The sequence below is a fragment of the Serinus canaria genome, chromosome 7 (genome assembly GCF_022539315.1).
Source record: "Serinus canaria isolate serCan28SL12 chromosome 7, serCan2020, whole genome shotgun sequence".
Taxonomy (NCBI): Eukaryota; Metazoa; Chordata; class Aves; order Passeriformes; family Fringillidae; genus Serinus; species Serinus canaria.
In genome coordinates, this window is record NC_066321.1 from 1961717 (window position 1) to 1980916 (window position 19200).

Genomic DNA, 19200 nt, shown 5'->3' on the forward strand with positions numbered 1-19200 from the left:
GAGTCACCTTGGGGCTGCAGAGGGAGGTAAAACCAAGCTGCAGCCTGGTGAGGCTCCAGCGCAGGGGGAAGCCCTGGGTTCATCCCCTTTATGCCCTTCCCCTGCCCTGCTGACAGGGCAGACTCACCTCAAAGGCTTTTTGGGCTTTAAGCTCGCTGGCAGGATGGAAACACAAAGTTTTTGAGTGGCTGAAGCAGAGGGGAATTCAAGGGAAAAGGTTTTCACCCTCCAGGCTTCACACGGAGCTGGATGGGAGACACCACATAAACCCAAACCAAATAAACCCAAACCAAATAAACCCAAACCAAATAAACCCAAACCAAATAAACCCAAACCAAATACACCCAAACCAAATAAACCCAAAAATCCCAAAACTCGGGGTCAAATCCCAGCCTCAGGGATTTATCCAGCTGGAAAGGACTCAGGACACGGCCCTGGGCCAGCTCTGCTCACACAGCCCCAGCCCAGCCTAAGCAAACTCAGCCTAAGTGGTTAAACTCCCCCTCCCTGCTGCTCTTCCCAGAAACACCAAGTCATGATCTGTAATTTTTTTGCCCAAGGCCCCAGGGAAGTGTAACAGGAGATGACAGTGGGAAATTCAGGGAGAAAGCCTCTTCCCTGTGTTTACTGGGAAGGAATAAATGCATTCAGACTTACTAGTCAGGAAAAAAAAAATAGCTGTTTCCCTTAAATCAGTTCTGTTTTATTTTTTTTTTTCTTCCATGATGACATAATTCCTCTGAGGGGAAGTTGGTAGTTTTGTTTGGTTTTATAAATTTTAACAGAACCCTTCAATTTGCAATCCACGGATCAAAAATAAAAGCTGCATTGCAGTGGTTTTCAAATGCTATAGTAAAACAAAAAAAAAAAAAAAAAAGAAAAGAAAAGTGGTTGGTCCTGGTTTGTTTTTGAAGCTTTTGAAGACTGAAATCCTGCTTTTCCTAGAAGGAACTCTGCTCTGCCTCTGCACAGATCAGGATTCCTTGCCCCTGCCAGGCATCATTTGTTGGAGCAAAGCAGCCGCTTCAAACTAATGAAATAATCAAAATGATAAAAACCCACCCAGCAGCACTTCCCACTCCTGCTGCAGTGGGATCCACTGGGATCGAGTTACACCGGAGCTCAGGGCTGCCAATAAGGAGGACAAAGAATCCGGGGAGGTTTCTGAGCTCACTTCCACTCCAGCAGAGCTCTTCCCACAGAGCTCCAGCTGATGGCTGAGCAGGAGCTGCATTTGGGGACACACTGCACTACTTGGGCTGATTAAAATCCCAAATAATTACAGGTTTGGCCTTAGGAAGGGCAAGGCAGACTCAAAGCTTCTGAGTAGATTTTTCAACCTGAACACCCATGTAAAATACAATCTATATCAATAAATACATGCACTTGCCTTGTTGCTCTCTATTTTTTTAATTCCAGGGTAGGAAATTACCAGTTGCTGTTATTTTTTTTCCTTTCTTTACCCTCACCAAAGGAATTATTTCCTGCCTGCAGGACACAAACCCTTTCCCAAAGCACCACAGTTACTGTGCTCCCAGCCAACAGACACTTCACAGACAAAGACACACCACGAGTGGGAAAAGAGAATTCCAAACTCCAATTCCCTTCCAAACACAGCACGGGAAAGGATTTAGGAGCTGGTTTTAATCTGCTTTTACTATGTCTGAGGGTTTATTTATTCAGGGGGAGGGGAACGTGGCTGACATTTGTTCCTCAGCCCCCACAATGGCACAGACTCATTTTCCTGCCAATATCTGCTGGCCAAAGCCAGCCCGAGACTGAAACCCACTTTGATTCTCTATTGTTAACAGGCTGCTGGGGGTGCCACACACAGCTTCAACCTTCACAGAAACACAATTAATCTGGGCACGACAGAGGGCATTTCACATTCAAAAAAATAACAACCACAAGCCCTTTATGCTCATAATTCACCTTTTTGGTTTTTTTTTTTCCTCTCGAGGCTGTTCTGCAACTTTCACCAGCAAAGTTTCTGATGACCTCAAGGGTTTGGATTTTAACAAATTGTGGATTTTAACAAATTGTGCAAGGAGTTGTGCTGACAATCAATTTTAGGGTATCACCACACAGCACAGAACATGTTATTGATGAGCAGTACATAAAACAGATGTCACAGATGACCAGTATATGAAATATTTATATATAATATAATGTATTTATATGAAATAAAGCACCGCAGACCAGGCTGGCTGGACACTAAACCAAAAATCTGCTCGTGAACACCAACCCAAAGAGACACGGGGGGTTCCTGAGTGCTGCCCTCTGAGGGACCAGCTCCGGGAGAGGGGAAAGGGAGAGGGAGAGGGAAAACAGAGAGGGAAAGGGAAAAGGAGAAGAAAAAGGCAGCCAGAGGGCGGGAAAAGAGAGGGAGAGGGTAGAGGGGGAGGGAGAGGAGGGGAAAGGAGAGGGAAAAGAAGGAGCGGAGAGGGGAGGGGGGAAGGGATGAAGGAACGAAAGAAAGGGAAAAGGGAGAGGGGAAGGGAGAGGGAAAAGGGAGGGATGGGAAGGGGGAGGGAGGGAAAGGGAGGGGGAAGGGAGAGGAAGGGGGGAAAGGGGATGCGGAAAGGGAGAGGGGACCGGGAGAGGGGAAGGAGAGGGAAAGGGAGGGGGAAGGGAAGGAAGGGAAAGGGGAAAGGGAGGGGGAAAGGGAGGGGGAAGGGCGAGGGGAAAGGGAGGGAAAGGAGAGGGAAAAGGAGGAGGAAAAGGAGAGCGAAAAGGGAGAGGGAAAGGAGAGGGAAAGGGAGAGGGGAAAGGGAGAGGGGAAAGGGAGAGGGGAAAGGGAGAGGGGAAAGGGAGAGGGGAAAGGAAGCTGCGGGGCTGGGAAGGAGCCGCATCCCGACCCTTTGTTCCCATTAAACCCTGGAGCAGCCGAGCCCCAGCAGAGCGAGGGGGGCGCGCAGGGCCGGGCGGGGGGAGGCGATTTGGGTTCGTTTCATCCTTGTAAACGCGAAAAAAAAAACCCCAAAACCCAAACCCCAAACTTGGGTGGCATCCCGCAGCGCTGCTCAGCGCCGTGCCGCCGCCGCTCTGCGGGGCTGCCGGGGACGGCGATCCCGGCCGGGCACGGCGATCCCGGGATGCGGTGCCGGCCCCGGGATGGCTCCGGTGCCGGCGCTGCCGCAGGGGCGCGGCGGAGGCGCGGGCGGCCGCCCCAGCCGAGCATGCCCAGTCCCCGGCATGACATCAGCGCCCGAGCCCGCGGCTCCCCCGCGCCCCCCGGCTCCCCCGAGAGCCCCCGCACCCCCCGAGCACCCCCGGGCCGCTCGCCCGCTGGGTCGGGGCCAGCCCGGCCGGGGGGGCGCGGGTAGCGCCGCCGCCCCCATCCCGTTCCGCGGGTGCGGGAACAATGGAGGGGATGGGGGGGACCCGCCAGGAGGGTCGGGGGGCAGAGGCGGGGGAGTGCTCGCTCTGCACCGAGGGATGCTCGCCCAGCGCCGAGGGATGCTCGCCCCGAGAGGAAGGATGCTCGCCCCGCCCGCAGCGGGATGCGGGCTGCGGGCTGCGGCAGACTCACCCCGATGACCACGGTCTCGTCGCCCTTGAATTTGGGGATGAATTTGTCGCCGCGCAGGATCTCGGCCTCGTTGAGGGGCCGGAAGCGGCACATCACCTTGATGCTGCACTCGGCGGGGTCCGCCATGGCGGCGGCGGGCCCGGCGCTGCCGAGCGGGGCAGGTGCGGCAGCGGCGGGGCTGGGGCCGCCGGGCGGGCGGGGCCGGGAGCCCGGGCAGCCGCTCCGAGCCCGCCGACACGCCCCGAACCGGCCCCGCCCGGCGGCGGCTGCGCGGCCACCGCGGGGCCTCCCCCCGCAGCATCGCCGGGATGCGCCCGAGGCTCCCCGAGCATCCCCCGGTGCCGCCGGTGCTGCCCCTTCCACTGCCAGGGACACCTTGAACTGCCAGGGACACCTTGAACTGCCAGGGACACCTTGAGCTGCCCGGGGACACCTTGAGCTGCCCAGGGACACCTTCCACTGCCAGGGACACCTTCCACTGCCCGGGGGCACCTAACACTGCCAGGGACACCTTGAGTTGCCAGGGACACCTAACACTGCCAGGGACATCTTCCACTGCCCAGGCACACCTTCCACTCTCCCAGGTTTCTCCAAGCCCCATCCAGCCTGGCCTGGGATATTTCCAGGGATCCAGGGGCAGCCTATGTCAAGGTCTCCCCACCCTCACAGCAAAGGATTTCTTCCTTCTATCTAAACTAAATTTCCTCCAGTCCCTCTCCAGCTTCTCTCAGAGGCTGGAAGCCTGCTGTGGGCTCTGCACACAACCCTCTCCCCAAAACCCTCTCCCCAGCATTCCCAGCCTGATTCCATGGAAAGTGCTCTTGGTTTCCACACCAGCTTCCTGGTGATCCTCTGGATCTGCTCCAACAGAGCCCCTCTCCAAGGGGTGCCCCTGCTCCAAGAGCCCCTCTCCAAGGGGAGCCCCTGTTCCAAGAGCCCCTCTCCAAGCTCAAAGCTGCCCCTGGCATCTCCCCTCCGTGTTTTTCCTCCTCTGCCTCTGGCACAGGTGGATCTGTGACCAGGTTAAAGGATATTTTTCCTGGAATATTGCTCCATGTCTGTTGCTGGGAAGAGCAGCAGAAGCCGTGGTGCCTCTGGGCTTTGACCTTGCTCAGCTGACACAAAGTTCTGTCAGGTGAATCAGCATCTGGGAAAAGCAGCCTGGAGCCTGCTCCTCCTCACAGGGCGGCTCTCCTCGTCCTCCTTCCCCAAAATGCTCCTTCCTTACCTGCTAAAATCACCTGCAGCTCTCCCTCCTGGCTCGTTTGTTTCCCTGCACTCACGTGGTTGTCAAACAGTCTGAAATACCACGGGAAGTCTCCTCCTCCTCCTCCATCAGTTTCTCCCGACAAGAATCTCCTGCTTGGAAAAGAACCCAGACATCCATGCTGTCTCCTGGGAAGCTGCAGAAGCTCCTGCTCCTGGTTTCCACCAGAGTTCCACCCTTCAATTGCCCTCAGCTGCACAACTGAGATGAGGGTGGACAATCCTGCAGCGTTTGGATGGAAATCTCCCTCTCTCCCAGTCATTACCTGGGGTGGATGTGAGGAGCAGGCTGGCAACAAAGCCTCTCACACCCTTCCTGAAAGCAATTCCATAGGGAGAGTTGGCAATGTGCAGCATGTGATAAGCCATTATTACATAATGGGATTTATTCCCCTGGATTACCAATTATCCCTTTTATTTCTCTTCTGTTTCAAGCTTTTACCCTGAATAGCAAATTTGTTACTCATGACAAGTAGGGGCTTAGTCATAAAAGAGGAGTCTTTGGATGAATTAATCCTTATTTTCCTCCATTATGGAGGGCTCATTTTGGAGTGAGATAAGCAAAACTCGATTTTTCTCTGAGAGCAGGTATAATCTGCCATCAGGAAGAATGCAGAGAGCCATCATTTCTCAGCAGCTCTGTCACAAACAACGTGACATTGTCTGGAGTGCAGACAATACTGAATTGTCACCCAGCTGCTGCTATTTTTACTACTTAGGGCCAGATGAGGTGGAGCAGCCTGGTAGGAACATGAATTTTTGGGCAGATTTGGGAGTCACCAGCGCCTCCCTGGGTCTGTGAGCTTCTCCCAGGCTGAAGGTGGGATGGACACTTTGGTGGGAACCTGCTTTATAAAAATCCATGAAAATACAGAAAGGCACAGCTGAAACACCTTATTGTTTTTACCTTCATTCATTTCTTTCACCTCTCAAACCATGCCATTTTCCAGCTGTACACTTACAATAAACCCACCTAGTTATATGTTTTTCTGAGCTTACACCTGAACATATGAAAATTACCTTCCTACCAGCCCCACAAAAAGAGAAGCTGGATGTTATCTCCTTTCCCACTTTCCCAGCTCTCCAGCTCTCCAGTTCTCCAGCTCACCCTGGCAGATCAGATGTGGTCTGACAGCAAATTCTGATTTTTCTGAAGAAATTCCCCAGCTGAACCAACCTGAGCTCAGTAAACACCCCAAGATATCAGAATTACGAATAGGAATAATAAAGGAATAACAAATCCCCTCCTTGAGGACTGGGAATTCATAAAGGAATGAGAAAATTCCATTCCTCTGCAGGGGAGCCAAGGTGTTGAGGCTGCAGGAAAACCAGGGAGGGGACAGGTGACAAAGCAGGACAGGGATTGTGACAGAGGTGATCCCACAGGAATGGGGGTGATGCCTTGTTCAGGCTGCCCCGGAGCAGGGGCTGGGCAGAGTCCCAGAATAAAGCAGGGATTGATTCAAGGATCTCCTCCATGGACCCACCTGGGGCAGCACCAGAGCCCAGCCAGGGCTGCCCCCAAGATGACCCAAAATGGCCCCAAAATGCACCAGCGCTCCCGGGGTCTCTCCCTGGGATCAGCTCTGCTCCATTCCCACCTTGCAGTTCATTGTCCCAGCCCAGCTTTAGCCCAGGCACTCCCACCCTGCTTGTTTTTCTCTCTCCAGCCCACGGGGTTTGTGCTCCTGGGCTGGGATTTGGCTCATTTGTCCTTGGTGCCCAGCTGGAGCAGGAATTGTTTTGTCTCCCTGCTCTGGGCACAGAGCTCAGCAGCGCTGGATGGGAAGCTCAGAGCTGCACAGAGCCTGGAACACAGAAAAGCCGAACCTGAGGCAGCAGGGAATATTTCAGCATCACCATTGCTCCCTTTTACCGCTGCCAGGCCCCAGGAACGGGCTCTGGATTTGGGAGGGAGCTGCAGGAGGAAGCAGCAAGGTTGAATTTCTGCTGTGCTGAACAATTCCGTGCAAGGAGCGGAGGAGCAGCGCTGGCCAGGGGCGGGAGCTGCCAGCAGGAGAGCAGCGTTAATGCACATCCATCCATCCATCCCATTGATCCCGGGCCCCAGAGGCAGGAAATCTGATCTCGGTGTCATCGGGGCTCAGGGGAAAGGGCTGCTAAAGGATTTCTCCCAGGAGGGACCCAAAGGGTGGGATCCCCGTGACAAAAGGCGATTTTAAATGTCACCCGGAGTTAATGTCCCGCAGACACTGAGAGTGCACCAGGGGAGGTTTGCAAAGGCAGAGCATGGAAGGGTTCAGCAGGAATAAAAATAAAGGCATGCTGGAGAACAGGCAGAAATGAGCTGGAGAGTGCTGAGGAGGCAGCCAGAAGGAGCTGAGGGTCAGGAATTATCTGCTCTGCATCCCCAGGGATCATCAAAGGCACAGGGACACATACCCACAGCTCAGGAGGGACTGGGCTGCAGGAACATTGGGCCAGGCAGGGGAAAATTCCACAGCAAAATGAACAGGACCTGCAGCACTGACACCCTCAGGATGATTATCCCAGACCCAACATCTCCTTGGTCAGACAGGTGAGGATTTCTTTGGGATCAGGGCCACAGGGGTTCCTTTCTGAGACCTCCACAGGAGTTTGGATGTGGAAATGGGGCCCTGGCACTCCAAAGATCCTCCATGAGAAAGTGCTGGGGGCTGTGCTGGCAGGAGTTGTTTCTCATTTGCAAGACACTCCAATATATGCTTACTTAAAAAAAGGTAAAGTGCACACATAAATCTTGATCTCCTTATAAATTATTCACGTTATGCACAGTCATGTACTTGGTGTTAACCCACCTAAAAAAAATGGGCTTGCTCAAAATAAATAAATCGATTTTACCACTGTATAAAACAGCAAAACGTTTCAGGCCATTACAGAGTACACAAAATATTTTTTCCAAGTTACCATCTTTACATTTGGATTAATAAATCACCTAAACAAAAGGGTTGTAACTCAGGAAAAAAACCCTGTTGTCTTTACCTTACAGGAAGTTTTAAAGCAACCATAAAAATACCGAACGGGCAGGAAAGCCCTAAAACCATCCAATCCCAAAGCACAAAGGCTCCGTGGAGATGCAGAAAGAGTTAAGGAGCATCGCAGGCAGCTGATGCCATCTTCTGGTGTCACTTACAGCGCTGATTTAAACCCCCCTGTGCCGAGTCGGGGCGGATCAGCATCAGGAGAATGCTGCTGTTCGTGGTGTCCTTTCCCCAGGGCAGGATTCAGGATCAGGATCAAGATCAGGATGAGGATTCAGGATCAGGATCAAGAGGAGGATCAGGATCAGGATGAGGGAGCATTGCTGTTTTCACGTCCTTTCCCCAGGGCAGGATTCAGGATCAGGATCAGGATCAGGGCAGCACTGCTGTTTGCGGTGTCCTTTCCCCAGGGCAGGGTTCAGGATCAGGATCAGGATCAGGATCAGGATCAGGGTCAGGATCAGGATCAGGATCAGGATCAGGATCAGGATCAGGATCAGGATCAGGATCAGGATCAGGATCAGGGCAGCGCTGCTGTTTGCGGTGTCCTTTCCCCAGGGCAGGATTCAGGATCAGGATCAGGATCAGAATCAGGATCAGGATCAGGGCAGCGCTGCTGTTTGCGGTGTCCTTTCCCCAGGGCAGGGTTCAGGATTCAGGATCAGGATCAGGATCAGGATCAGGGCAGCGCTGCTGTTTGCGGTGTCCTTTCCCCCGGGCAGCGCTCAGTGAGCGCGGGTGTCACCGTCGAGTCAGGAATGGGAAGAAAGACGACACGACAGACTCCATGGTTTTTCAGAAGGCATAAAAAGCTGAATTTGTGACAATCTCCCGATATCCATAACCAACATCGCTCACCCAGAGCCTGACTGGTTCTCAATGACACCTGCCACCCATAATTGGGAACCTCCCTTCGGTAAACACCTTATAGTGACAAACAGCTGCCCGAAACACCAGCTGCAGATTGGTTTGCATTCTTCCTCTCAGCCTTCTCAACCCCCAGAACCATTCCTGGGAAAGTTTCTCTGCCTTTCTCTCTGGCCGGGCTGTCGGTATCAGCATGGGGGCTGCGGGAGCGGCACCGGAGCGTCCCCAGCCCTGGTGGCACAGCCAGCCCATCCCAGGCAGCTGCCACCAGCCCTGGCGAGTGGCAGCAGAGGGGACCCGGCAGCTCTTGCTGTGCCACAGATGAGCCCAAGCTTTGGAAAGCGCAGCTGGGCCCTGCCCTGGGCTCTCGCTGCTCTCGGCTCCATCTGCAGCTCCTGCCCTCCCGGGGATCCCACACCCGTCACGGTGATTTGTACTGACATGCCCACAGTGACACCACCGAGCCCGCAGTGACACCACCGAGCCCGCAGTGACACCACCGAGCCCAAAGTGACACCACCGAGCCCACAGTGACACCACCGAGCTCACAGTGACACCACCGAGCCCGAAGTGACACCACCGAACCCGCAGTGACACCACCGAGCCCAAAGTGACACCACCGTGCCCAAAGTGACACCACCGAGCCCGCAGTGACACCACCGTGCCCAAAGTGACACCACCGAGCCCGCAGTGACACCACCGAGCCCGAAGTGACACCACCGTGCCCAAAGTGACACCACCGAGCCCGCAGTGACACCACCGAGCCCGCAGTGACACCAACATGCCCACAGTGACACCACCGAGCCCGCAGTGACACCACCGTGCCCGCAGTGACACCACCGAGCCCACAGTGACACCACCGTGCCCAAAGTGACACCACCGAGCCCGCAGTGACACCACCGAGCCCGCAGTGACACCACCGAGCCCACAGTGACACCACGGTGCCCACAGTGACACCACCGAGCCCAAAGTGACACCACCGTGCCCGCAGTGACACCACCGTGCCCAAAGTGACACCACCGTGCCCGCAGTGACACCACCGAGCCCAAAGTGACACCACCGAGCCCGCAGTGACACCACCGAGCTCACAGTGACACCACCGAGCCCAAAGTGACACCACCGAGCCCGCAGTGACACCACCGAGCCCACAGTGACACCAACATGCCCAAAGTGACACCACCGAGCCCGCAGTGACACCACCGAGCCCGCAGTGACACCACCGAGCCCAAAGTGACACCACCGTGCCCAAAGTGACACCACCGTGCACAGGGATGGAGCGAGGGGGGACAGAGGTGTGGCCTCCCAGCAGATAAACCAGCCGGAATGTTTTTATCTGTCACAAATTCTCTCTAATCTGCCGCAGTTTTTGCCTCCCCCCTTCCATGGCTCCTCCCTGGGTAATCGCACTTGCGTTGGAGTTCAACCACAGTTCTGTGGGTTGAAGGCAGGCTGGACTAAACAGATTCTACTTTTGTTAGTCAGAGAAACAACCCTACCTTCAGGAAATGTGTCGGGCTGGGAGGGTGGGGAGGAGCTGGAATGGGATTCCCAGCGCAGCTGGGGCTGCCCCTGGAAACCTGGCAGTGTCCAAGGCCGGGCTGGATGGGGCTGGGAGCAGCCTGGGACAGTGGAAGGTGTCCCTGGCTGTAGCACAGGTGAGTTTTAAGGTCCCTTTCAACATAAACTGTTCTGGGATCCAAGGATTCCAAAAGTGATTGGTTACTTCAGTGTTACTCCATTAGTTTCACATTTTAGTCCTTTTTCAGCTACAATAATTTATTTTATTTTTACTTAACTTGGAGTTCCTGCATTACAATACAGACTGATTAACTGAGTTAAATTCAAAGCAAAATATAACTTACATGTGTGCTCATAAATTTTTTGAGATGAAACCATTAAAAACCATCTGAAGGACACAGAGATTGCATTTCGAGATGGAGCAGGTGACTGAGAGACAAGCAAGTCACTGAGAAAACAGGGAATGTATCCTGAAGCTCCCTTTTCCTCCTGGAAGGCACTTGAGGAGCAAATGTCCAGCTCAGTTCTCACACCAAGGAATGACACTTTGGGCCCTGTCACTGCAGCAGGATGGCACAACCCAGGCAGAGCAGGGGCCTCCACGTGCCCCCACTGCTGCTGGGTCCTGCAAGAACACTCCCAGTGTTTCCTACATAACCATCTACTTGGATCAGCAGGAATTACCTCCCATGTAATTACTGTTCAGATAAAAACACTTGGATCTCCACAGCTCACCCAACTCACTCAGGAAAAACTCCCTCTCCCTGATTTTCCTTCTTTCCCAAGCAGCACTTAGCTGGCTTTCATTCACCAAGGTTATTCCCAGGCTTTCCAATTAAAGTGTGAGTGCTGCAAACCCTCAAAGCAGCAGAAACATGGAAGTGAGCTTTGAAACTGTTTCTCTGCAGGCAAATCCAGGGAGCCTGTTGGGATGACAAACACACCAAAACTCCAGCCAATCCATAAATAAATAGAAACACTATTAGAGAAAGAACCAGCATTTTCTAGCTCCTGACATTTAAAACTCTGCACCTGACATGAAGTCCAGCATGAATGGCTTAGATAAGCCAGGATTCCACAATCTTACCTGAAAGATATTCCCAAAACACAACAGAACAGAAATCCCTATTCCAATCCTGCTGCAGAGATGCACAAATAAGGCAATTCAGACTGAACATCACATCCTCAACATGCTCAAAGAGCACAAAACCACCTCAGTCAGTGGCAATCCCAGCTGGACCAAGGAATTTATAGCACTAATCCCTCCCCTTTCTCTTTTTCTGCTGTTTAATGAAGATTTCCACGGCCTGCAGCACCATCCACCACTGCTCCCCTTTTTCCTGCACTCCAGGCTGTGCAAGGACTGTTCCAGTTCTGCTTCACAGAAGGTTTCATCCCCACTAATCCTTTCAATGAAAGCCATTCCACAGCTGGCACTTACCATCAGAGCCTTGGGAGTTTATGGAATCCTTCTCTGCACCTCACATTTTCCCAGAATCCATTAAAAGTTTGAAGCTCCAGCTCAAGGTTTTTTAAGTAATTAGATGAGGATTAGACTACACGAAATCAGAGATACACAGCAATCTCAGAGACATCTTCTGGCCAATTTTCCCTGAAAATGATCCACTGAAAATGATCTTTGTAGTGAGAAGAGGCCATGCTAAGTGTACAGCTTTCAATCTGCAGAGGAAATTACTTCCCATTTTCATTAAGCCTCCAAAGGGTTTTGGGGATGGTAGTGAAGCAAGGTTATTCCTAGATATCAAGGAGAATATTTTTTTTTTCTTTTACAGACTCAGATTTTCAACAATTCTTTCAAAAAAAAAAAATTATACTTCAGACTATCAGCCATTCCCTGAAATGAGCCCAGCTCTACAGAAAGGCTGGAAAGATCAGAAAAAGTGGAATTTTCAGGGAGCAGCAATCCCAGTGAAGTCACAGGTGCCCCCCAAAGCTGCCACCTCCCCTCACCTGACCAAGGCTGCATCATGGATTCCTCTATTCCCAACAGGAATAATCTAGCCTCACCTCTCCCTGCAGACATCCCATGGAATAAAACCAGAGCATCAGTTAAGCAGAAACCAGGTAATTTTAGCCATCTGAGTTTGTGATGAACGCCCAGGATTTAAAGCTCTGCAAGTGTTTTCAGCTGCCAGGACTTTTTAACTCACACAACATAAGACAAAACAGGTTTGAACACGGCTTGGATTAAAAACAGTTCTTTATATAGAAAGCTAAGATGGAAAATAAACTGACTGCATGACAGAGGCAAGATTTTCCTGGGAGGGTGAGTCTGGACTAAACATCTCCAGGCTCCTTCCAACCTCAGTCATCCTGGGATTTGTAATACAAAAACACCCAAGCGTGGAGAACAAACCAGCAGAAACTCAGCCCATTCCCCATTTCCCCAGGTCTCAGGTTCCATCCCTCCCCTAGCACAGAATTACCACATCCCCTGCAAGCTTCTGGAAATAAGTGCATATGCTGGGATCAAGGAGCAGAGTCCCTGAGCAGCCTGCAGAAGGGCTGCTGTCCCTGCTTGCACACTGAGAAATAACCACATATGCACCATGGCCAGCTTTTGATATGTATTTTTATTTCCCTGCAGTTTTCACTTATCAAGAACAAGTAACAGGGAAAGTTGTCTGAACTAGTGCATAAACAAACATTCGGAAACACCACTACACGTATCTAATGTACAAGAACCGTATAAAAAAAGTCACTAAAACACTACACTACCAAGGTGTCCAACGCTTACAGTCAGACTTTTTCCAACCCGTTACTTGCCTTGTAGCCACAGGAAAACTCTCCAAAATTGAAAAGACAATCTTGCCACAACCCTCCCTCCCCCCCCACCACCTGGGATGGCTCGATAGCTAGACATCCAATAATGAATTATTGCAATGATATAGAATGCAATACATACCTGGTAAAATATCCTTTAATGTGGTGTGGTACAGTTTGAAAGCCGGTTAAAATACGCAGTCTTCGGATAAAATGGCATCAAGGTGAAAATTTTCTCAGATCTGCACATTTGGACATGTGCCAGATGCATAATTTTCCTAGTCAGTTTTTTTTTTCCCTCTCCTGTGTAATTATTTTTTATAAACTGGTATTATAAATAGAAATATACATTCAAAATATATGGAAAAGTGAGTTACTACATTAAATTTGCATGTATCGATCCATCCCTTTCCCCTGCACAGTAATAGAAAATACTATTTTGCCTTGAACTTCATATTTGACAGTGAAATGCCACTAAAGTATTTACCAAAAAGTCCATCTAGTCAAATTGTGAAACAAAATGAACCAAGTGAAAACTTTACATTTCCTTTAGAAAAAAATTACAAGAATTTCATTTCCTAGCTATGAATCTTTAACTTTTTTTTTAGACACAAAGTTGCATTTATTTGTACAAGATACAAAATGTAAACATGGCAAAATAAATAGTTTAAACAAGTGATGCAGGATCCCATGTCATGCTCATGATCCCATTAAAGAATTATTTTTTAATCCATTCAGTTGCAAATTCAAGTGCAAAAGCATGATGATGAATATCTACTATTCAAGTAACAGAAATAATATTGATGATACAAATAAACTATTTTACAAGGTAGTGATTTTCCCAATTTTACAAAATTTACATTATATATCGACTTAATACACGATATAACGGGAGTCCATTCAGGTCTGGGTGAGCTCTCTGAGATCCACAGAGCTGTGTTTGCACTCAGCTGGAAGAGGAAGGAGCACACACACCAGGACCCAGCTGGGGACAGTGTGGAGGTTATGTCACTTCCATGGCCACTGTGGTCTCTGCGATGCCGTTCAAGCCCAGGCGCTCTGGTTCATGGTTCTCTCTGCAAGAAGGAGCAGCCCACGGTCAGAGCAGATCCTCTCACACTTTCCCTCAGTGCTTTCACATTTTCACACAGCTCTTAGCTGGGCCAGCCAGGAACCTGAACACACACACTGCAAACTTTGTTTGGGAGTCAATACTGGCATTCAGCAACTGCTCTTATTCAGCAGTGCAGCCCCTTCTGCAGGAGTATTGCATTTCACTGTCCACTGCCAGCCTCAACTATGGATTAAATCCCTAAAGGCTCTTCTGAAGGAACAAAGTCAAGATATGATAACTCAGCATCAGTAATTCTGTTAATGCACCAAGTGTTCTAATTCCCATTCTGCTTTAGCACTAATTTTTCACCAATTTTGTTTACTAATACCCATTTTTTACTTATCCAGTTCACAAACATGACCTTGTTTTTTGAAATGCCGTATCATCCAGGAGAGACTTCAAACAAAGCCCAAAAATTGCCATTTTCAGAACAATTTAGCTCCTGCCACTCCTATGAAACATCATCTAAGTATCCTGAAATAACAGTGCTGCTGTTCAATGAGAATAAACACCTTAATGGTTGGACTTGATGATCTTAAAGGTCTTTTCCAACCTAAACAATTATGAATTATGATTTTATATGTAAGATACAGGTTGCCACTTTTCTGACTCGTGTTTTACATAAATATGTAAGACATATATCCACATGTAAATATGAAAATACATGTGCCAGCCTGTACCTTACAATATTACACAATGATTTAGAGGGAAAATGAGGGGAATTTGACAGACTCTACCTGATAATGTTGCATGAAAAGGGACAAATGAAATGGTTTAAATTCAAACACAGTAGAAGCTGACCAAAAGTACAGGTGCCTAAAGGCAGAGCAGGTTATTGGAGGGGTTAATTTGCAAAATCAGCTCTTTTGGTTTGCCATGGCCATGCTGAAGAAGCTGAGAAGCCTCTCAGAGTTGGAACAGATTCCCTCTAGTGCAGAGCTGGCCATGACCATGGAGAGGACACAGGCTGGGCTGCACTAGGGTCAGGTGGGACATCAGGAAGGATTTCTCCATGGAAAGGGCAGTCAAGCACTGGAACTGCCCAGGGAGGTGAGGGAGGCACTGCTGAGGTGGCACTCAGTGCTCTGCTCTGACGAGGTGAGGCTGAGTCTGGGCTGGACTCTGGTGATTCCAACCCAAACAATTCCGCGATTCAAGCACAAACAGGAGCTGCTGCAGCCCTGTCCCCACTCACCTTGCTATACTGCTGATGGCACTGCTGGGAGTTACCTTTGGCACTCTGTCCATGCTGGCAGCAACTGTGGCAAGTTTTAAGGCAGTTGGCGAGGGCGCTGAAGTCCGTGTATTGATATGAACATTGACTGGAGACACAACACTGACGTTGTTGAGGTGCACGGCGCTGGGCAGGCAGGAATTGTTCATGGGGAGAGGCTGAGGGCTGCTCGTGCACAAGGCTGGGATTAAGTGGTTTGTGGTGCTGTGGCCAACTGTCCTTACGAGCTGTACAGTTGAGATCCCTGGGCTGGATGATAAAGCCATGTTGGTGGAGTACAAAGTTCTGGAGGTTCCTGTTAGGCAGAATAAATGGTGGGTGTTAAAAAGGTGACATTTCAAAGATTAACCTCAAAGGCAATGCTTGGAGTGTGTAAGTCATTGATGTCCATACTTTACAGATTCAGAAATGGAAAAAGTCAGAAGTGGCAGCTTGGCACACTGCCACTGATGCCTTAGGATTTAGCTTTTGTATTTTTCAGCTCCTGCACTGCTTTAGGGTATAACTCTAAAACTCCACAGCCTGTCAGCTGCTGTTCTTGTTTTATTCAGACAATCCCTCTAGGGCTGGAACTCAGACACCTCACTGTCTCAGGCCCAAAAAAATGTAAACAAAAGTGAGTTGGGGGAGAGCAAACTGGGGGTATATGACTTCATTACCTGAAGCTGTAATTGGAGGATTAACCCCTGATATGTAAATGAACCAAACTCATAATTATCTGAAACATTCGTGACCATTGTGCATTTTGGGTGTAGCCTCTCAGAGGCTTCTGACAGCCCAAGGTGCATCTACTGAAGGCCTTTAATAAATACCCACTTTTATTCTCTCAATCTTGTCTAGCCTCTGTTCCAGGTAGCCACAACAAGGCATCACCGTGTGCCTGATCTTCCACCCTCAGAGCACTGCCCTCCTGGATATGAACTCAGAGAATTACACACAGATCTCTCTCTCTGTGTCCTGGAACTGCTCCAGTTTATTGATTTTATTCAGTTGTGTTTTTTCTCCCTCTATTCATTTCATATTATCATTAACCCAGCCTGGCAGAAGGTCTATAAAACTAATCACATCATTAGCTGCTAAAACAACAAATTACTTTAAAAGCCTCTTCTTTGTCTTGGCAGCCCAAATCCCATTTGCCTCTTGGCACTGTGGAGATGGCACCAGCACAAGCATCACCCCAGGAGGGTGGGAGGGGGCACTGAGTGCCCATGGCTGCACTTTTTGGGACAAATCCTAAATGCAGTGAAACTTGAGGCTAACAGTGATGTCAAAAGAATTGCCAGTAAAGGCTGGTTAGTACATTTTTGGCTGAATATACAAGTGAGGTAACAACCAAATAATGAATCAACTTCTCCATTTCCTTCTCAAAGTACTTAAATGTTTTAAGCAGTCGATTTATTCTTTCATTACACACTCACACTGGTTTTAAAATGCTGTCATTTAGACTTTTGATCTGAACAGGTAATGAGAAGATAAAGACTACCAAAGGCAAAGCAAACAATGCTCCTCTGAGGTAAAGAGCACTTGGTGGTTTTATATCCATTTTAACAACAGCTGTTGGACAAGGCTCTCAGGCACACAGTGGGATCCTCAGGGCTGTCCTGTACAGGGCAAGGAGCTGGACTTTGACCATCCTTGTGGGACTCTTCCACCTCAGGATATTCCATGACTCAAACCACTGCTCCAAAGTACTTCAGAGAACAACACTTAAAACGATCACAACTGAGAGATTTGATTTTTTTGGTTGGTATTTATTAATATTTTAGAAATCAGCAATAAGATCAGTTGATAGTCAAGGGCAGCTGACATTCTCAGCTCAGTCCAGGCTGGGATTTTCAAGGACTCCTCACCTGAAGGCTGGACAACACCGTTGATATTGTTGTGGCTGGTGTTCTGCTCCTTGGTTCCCTCGCTGCGCCCGGGGCCCGGGGCACTGACCACTGCAGAGGCAGCAAAGTGGGCACTGGCTGAATCCAGGGTTTTGGACATGCAGTCAGAGGTGCTGGAGCCCTGCAGGAACAGGAAAAGGTGCTTCTCAATCATCCAAGTACAAAAGGAAATATGCCTTAGGATTGCTACAGTGCACAAGTAAAGCAAATAAATAAATAAATACAGCTTCGAGGTGTGACCTAATGACCACACCATGGAATATTTCTGTGCCAGCAGAGTGAAGAGAAGTTGGAAATCAGTGTCCAAAGGAGGGTCACACAAGTGCTGCCCAATGCAGCCAGGTCAGATCTCAGCACAACACATCACTTCTGCTGTGTCTTGTTCAGCCTGGATGGGGGAAGGCTCCAGGCAGAGCTCAGAGCCCTTCCAGGGCCCAAAGGGGTTCCAGGAGAGCTGGAGAGGGACTGGGGACAAGGCATGGAGGGACAGGAGCCAGGGAATGGCTCCCAGTGCCAGAGGGCAGGGCTGGGTGGGAGATTGGGAACTGGGAATTGTTCCCTGGGAGGGTGAGGAGGGGCTGGCACAGGTGCCCAGAGAAGCTGAGGCTGCCCCTGGATCCCTGGAAGTGTCCAAGGCCAGGCTGGGCAGAGTTTGGAGCAACCTGGGACAGTGAGAGGAGTCCCTGGGAGAATGGGATGGGCTTTAAGGCCCCTTCCAACCCAAACCACAGAGAATTCCCTAAGTTTGCTCTAAGAAAACAACCACGTCTTAAATCTTCTCTGCTCTGTCTCCAGGCAGCTGCAAACCTCAGGGATGTTCAGGATTTGTGGTACCTCCATTCTGTGACTTGTGCCACAGAATAACTGCCCATCACATTCTGGAATCCCCTCTGTTAGCCCGGTTCCTACCGGAAAGACTCATCATTCTTACTGGAAAGAACATTAATTCTGCAATTTCAATTTATATTAACAAAGAAAATGACTTTGCAGAGAAGCTTGAAATGTTTTAAAGATCCAAAATTCATTTGTTTTGTTTAAATATTTTGGCATTGTTTCTTTACACTTACAAAAAATGTCATCAGTATCTGCCAACACAGAATCCCTGATTAATTGAGGTAGAAAACACTGAGGGGAAGGGACAAGCAGCACAAGCAATTAGATATAAAATGCTCAAAGTAATATACATTTTCCTAGCAATAGACAACAGCAACAGCTCTTTTATACTTTATTGGGAAGAAGCTAACAGAAAACTAAGTGCAATGCAAAAACATTTTTCCCATTCCAGAGGAAAAATGGGATTCTTTTAGAAGCCAGAATATGCAAAGATGCAAGGTCTCCTTTTCCTCTCAGAGGTAGCAATTTTTAGTGCTCACTGAGTATCTGCTCATAACAGAACACATTACCTCAGAAGGTAATTTTAATGAAGTCCCTTCAGAGCACTTACAGGCAGGAGGACAAAACCAGTGCAAACAGGAAGAGCTGAGAGCACACACTGATATTTTTACACTGATAACTATGTGGATGCAGGTACCACACTCAGCTACAAAATCTCTCCCTCAGCTTGTAAAATGAAGCCAACTTGTGAATAAAACCCTGAGCAAAGTGTTTTAAATTCCCTCTGAAACATCCCACACTTGCTGGGGTGTCCCATTTGGTTCATGAGAGATGGGCAGCACTGTGAACAAAAGGAACATCAAGGTGGGAGCAGTACCTGTGCTTTCAGATGTGTCTGTTGGGAGGAATGCTGAGATTGCTGCTTCTGCTGCAGCTGGGCCAGCTGCTGCCTCTGCATCTGCACTAACTGCTGTTGGTGTGTCTGGAACTGCTCCTCTGTGATGCCCCCTGTGACTACGGGAAAGAAAGGAGCCACAGTTACACAAACACACATGGAAAAGGCAAGAGTGCACCTAAGGTGGGTGAGGATGACAGAAATCATGTCAGCTGCACCCAAACCCTTCAGAGATTACATAAAGGAGAGGTCAGGCTGTGTTTGTTTGTTGTGTCCTTTCATGGAG

The 19200-nt window shown here is 49.6% G+C and overlaps 2 protein-coding genes across 3 annotated transcripts in view; both read right to left on the reverse strand.

Moving 5' to 3' along the window:
- The window catches only part of KIF5C (kinesin family member 5C), a 76818-nt gene extending 73160 nt beyond the window's left edge, over positions 1-3658 (reverse strand). The window contains exon 1 of the mRNA XM_050976647.1: positions 3533-3658. Coding sequence (XP_050832604.1) covers positions 3533-3658 — 126 coding nt within the window. The remainder of the gene's footprint in view (positions 1-3532) is intronic.
- A 9081-nt stretch (positions 3659-12739) lies between these two features.
- The window catches only part of EPC2 (enhancer of polycomb homolog 2), a 35598-nt gene continuing 29137 nt past the window's right edge, over positions 12740-19200 (reverse strand). For both annotated transcript variants that reach the window (XM_009087769.4, XM_050976648.1), the window contains exons 11-14: positions 18897-19033; positions 17147-17306; positions 15258-15591; positions 12740-14024 (exon numbers count right to left, since the gene is read on the reverse strand). In XM_009087769.4, coding sequence (XP_009086017.3) covers positions 13952-14024; positions 15258-15591; positions 17147-17306; positions 18897-19033 — 704 coding nt within the window. In that variant the 3' untranslated portion in view covers positions 12740-13951. The remainder of the gene's footprint in view (positions 14025-15257; positions 15592-17146; positions 17307-18896; positions 19034-19200) is intronic.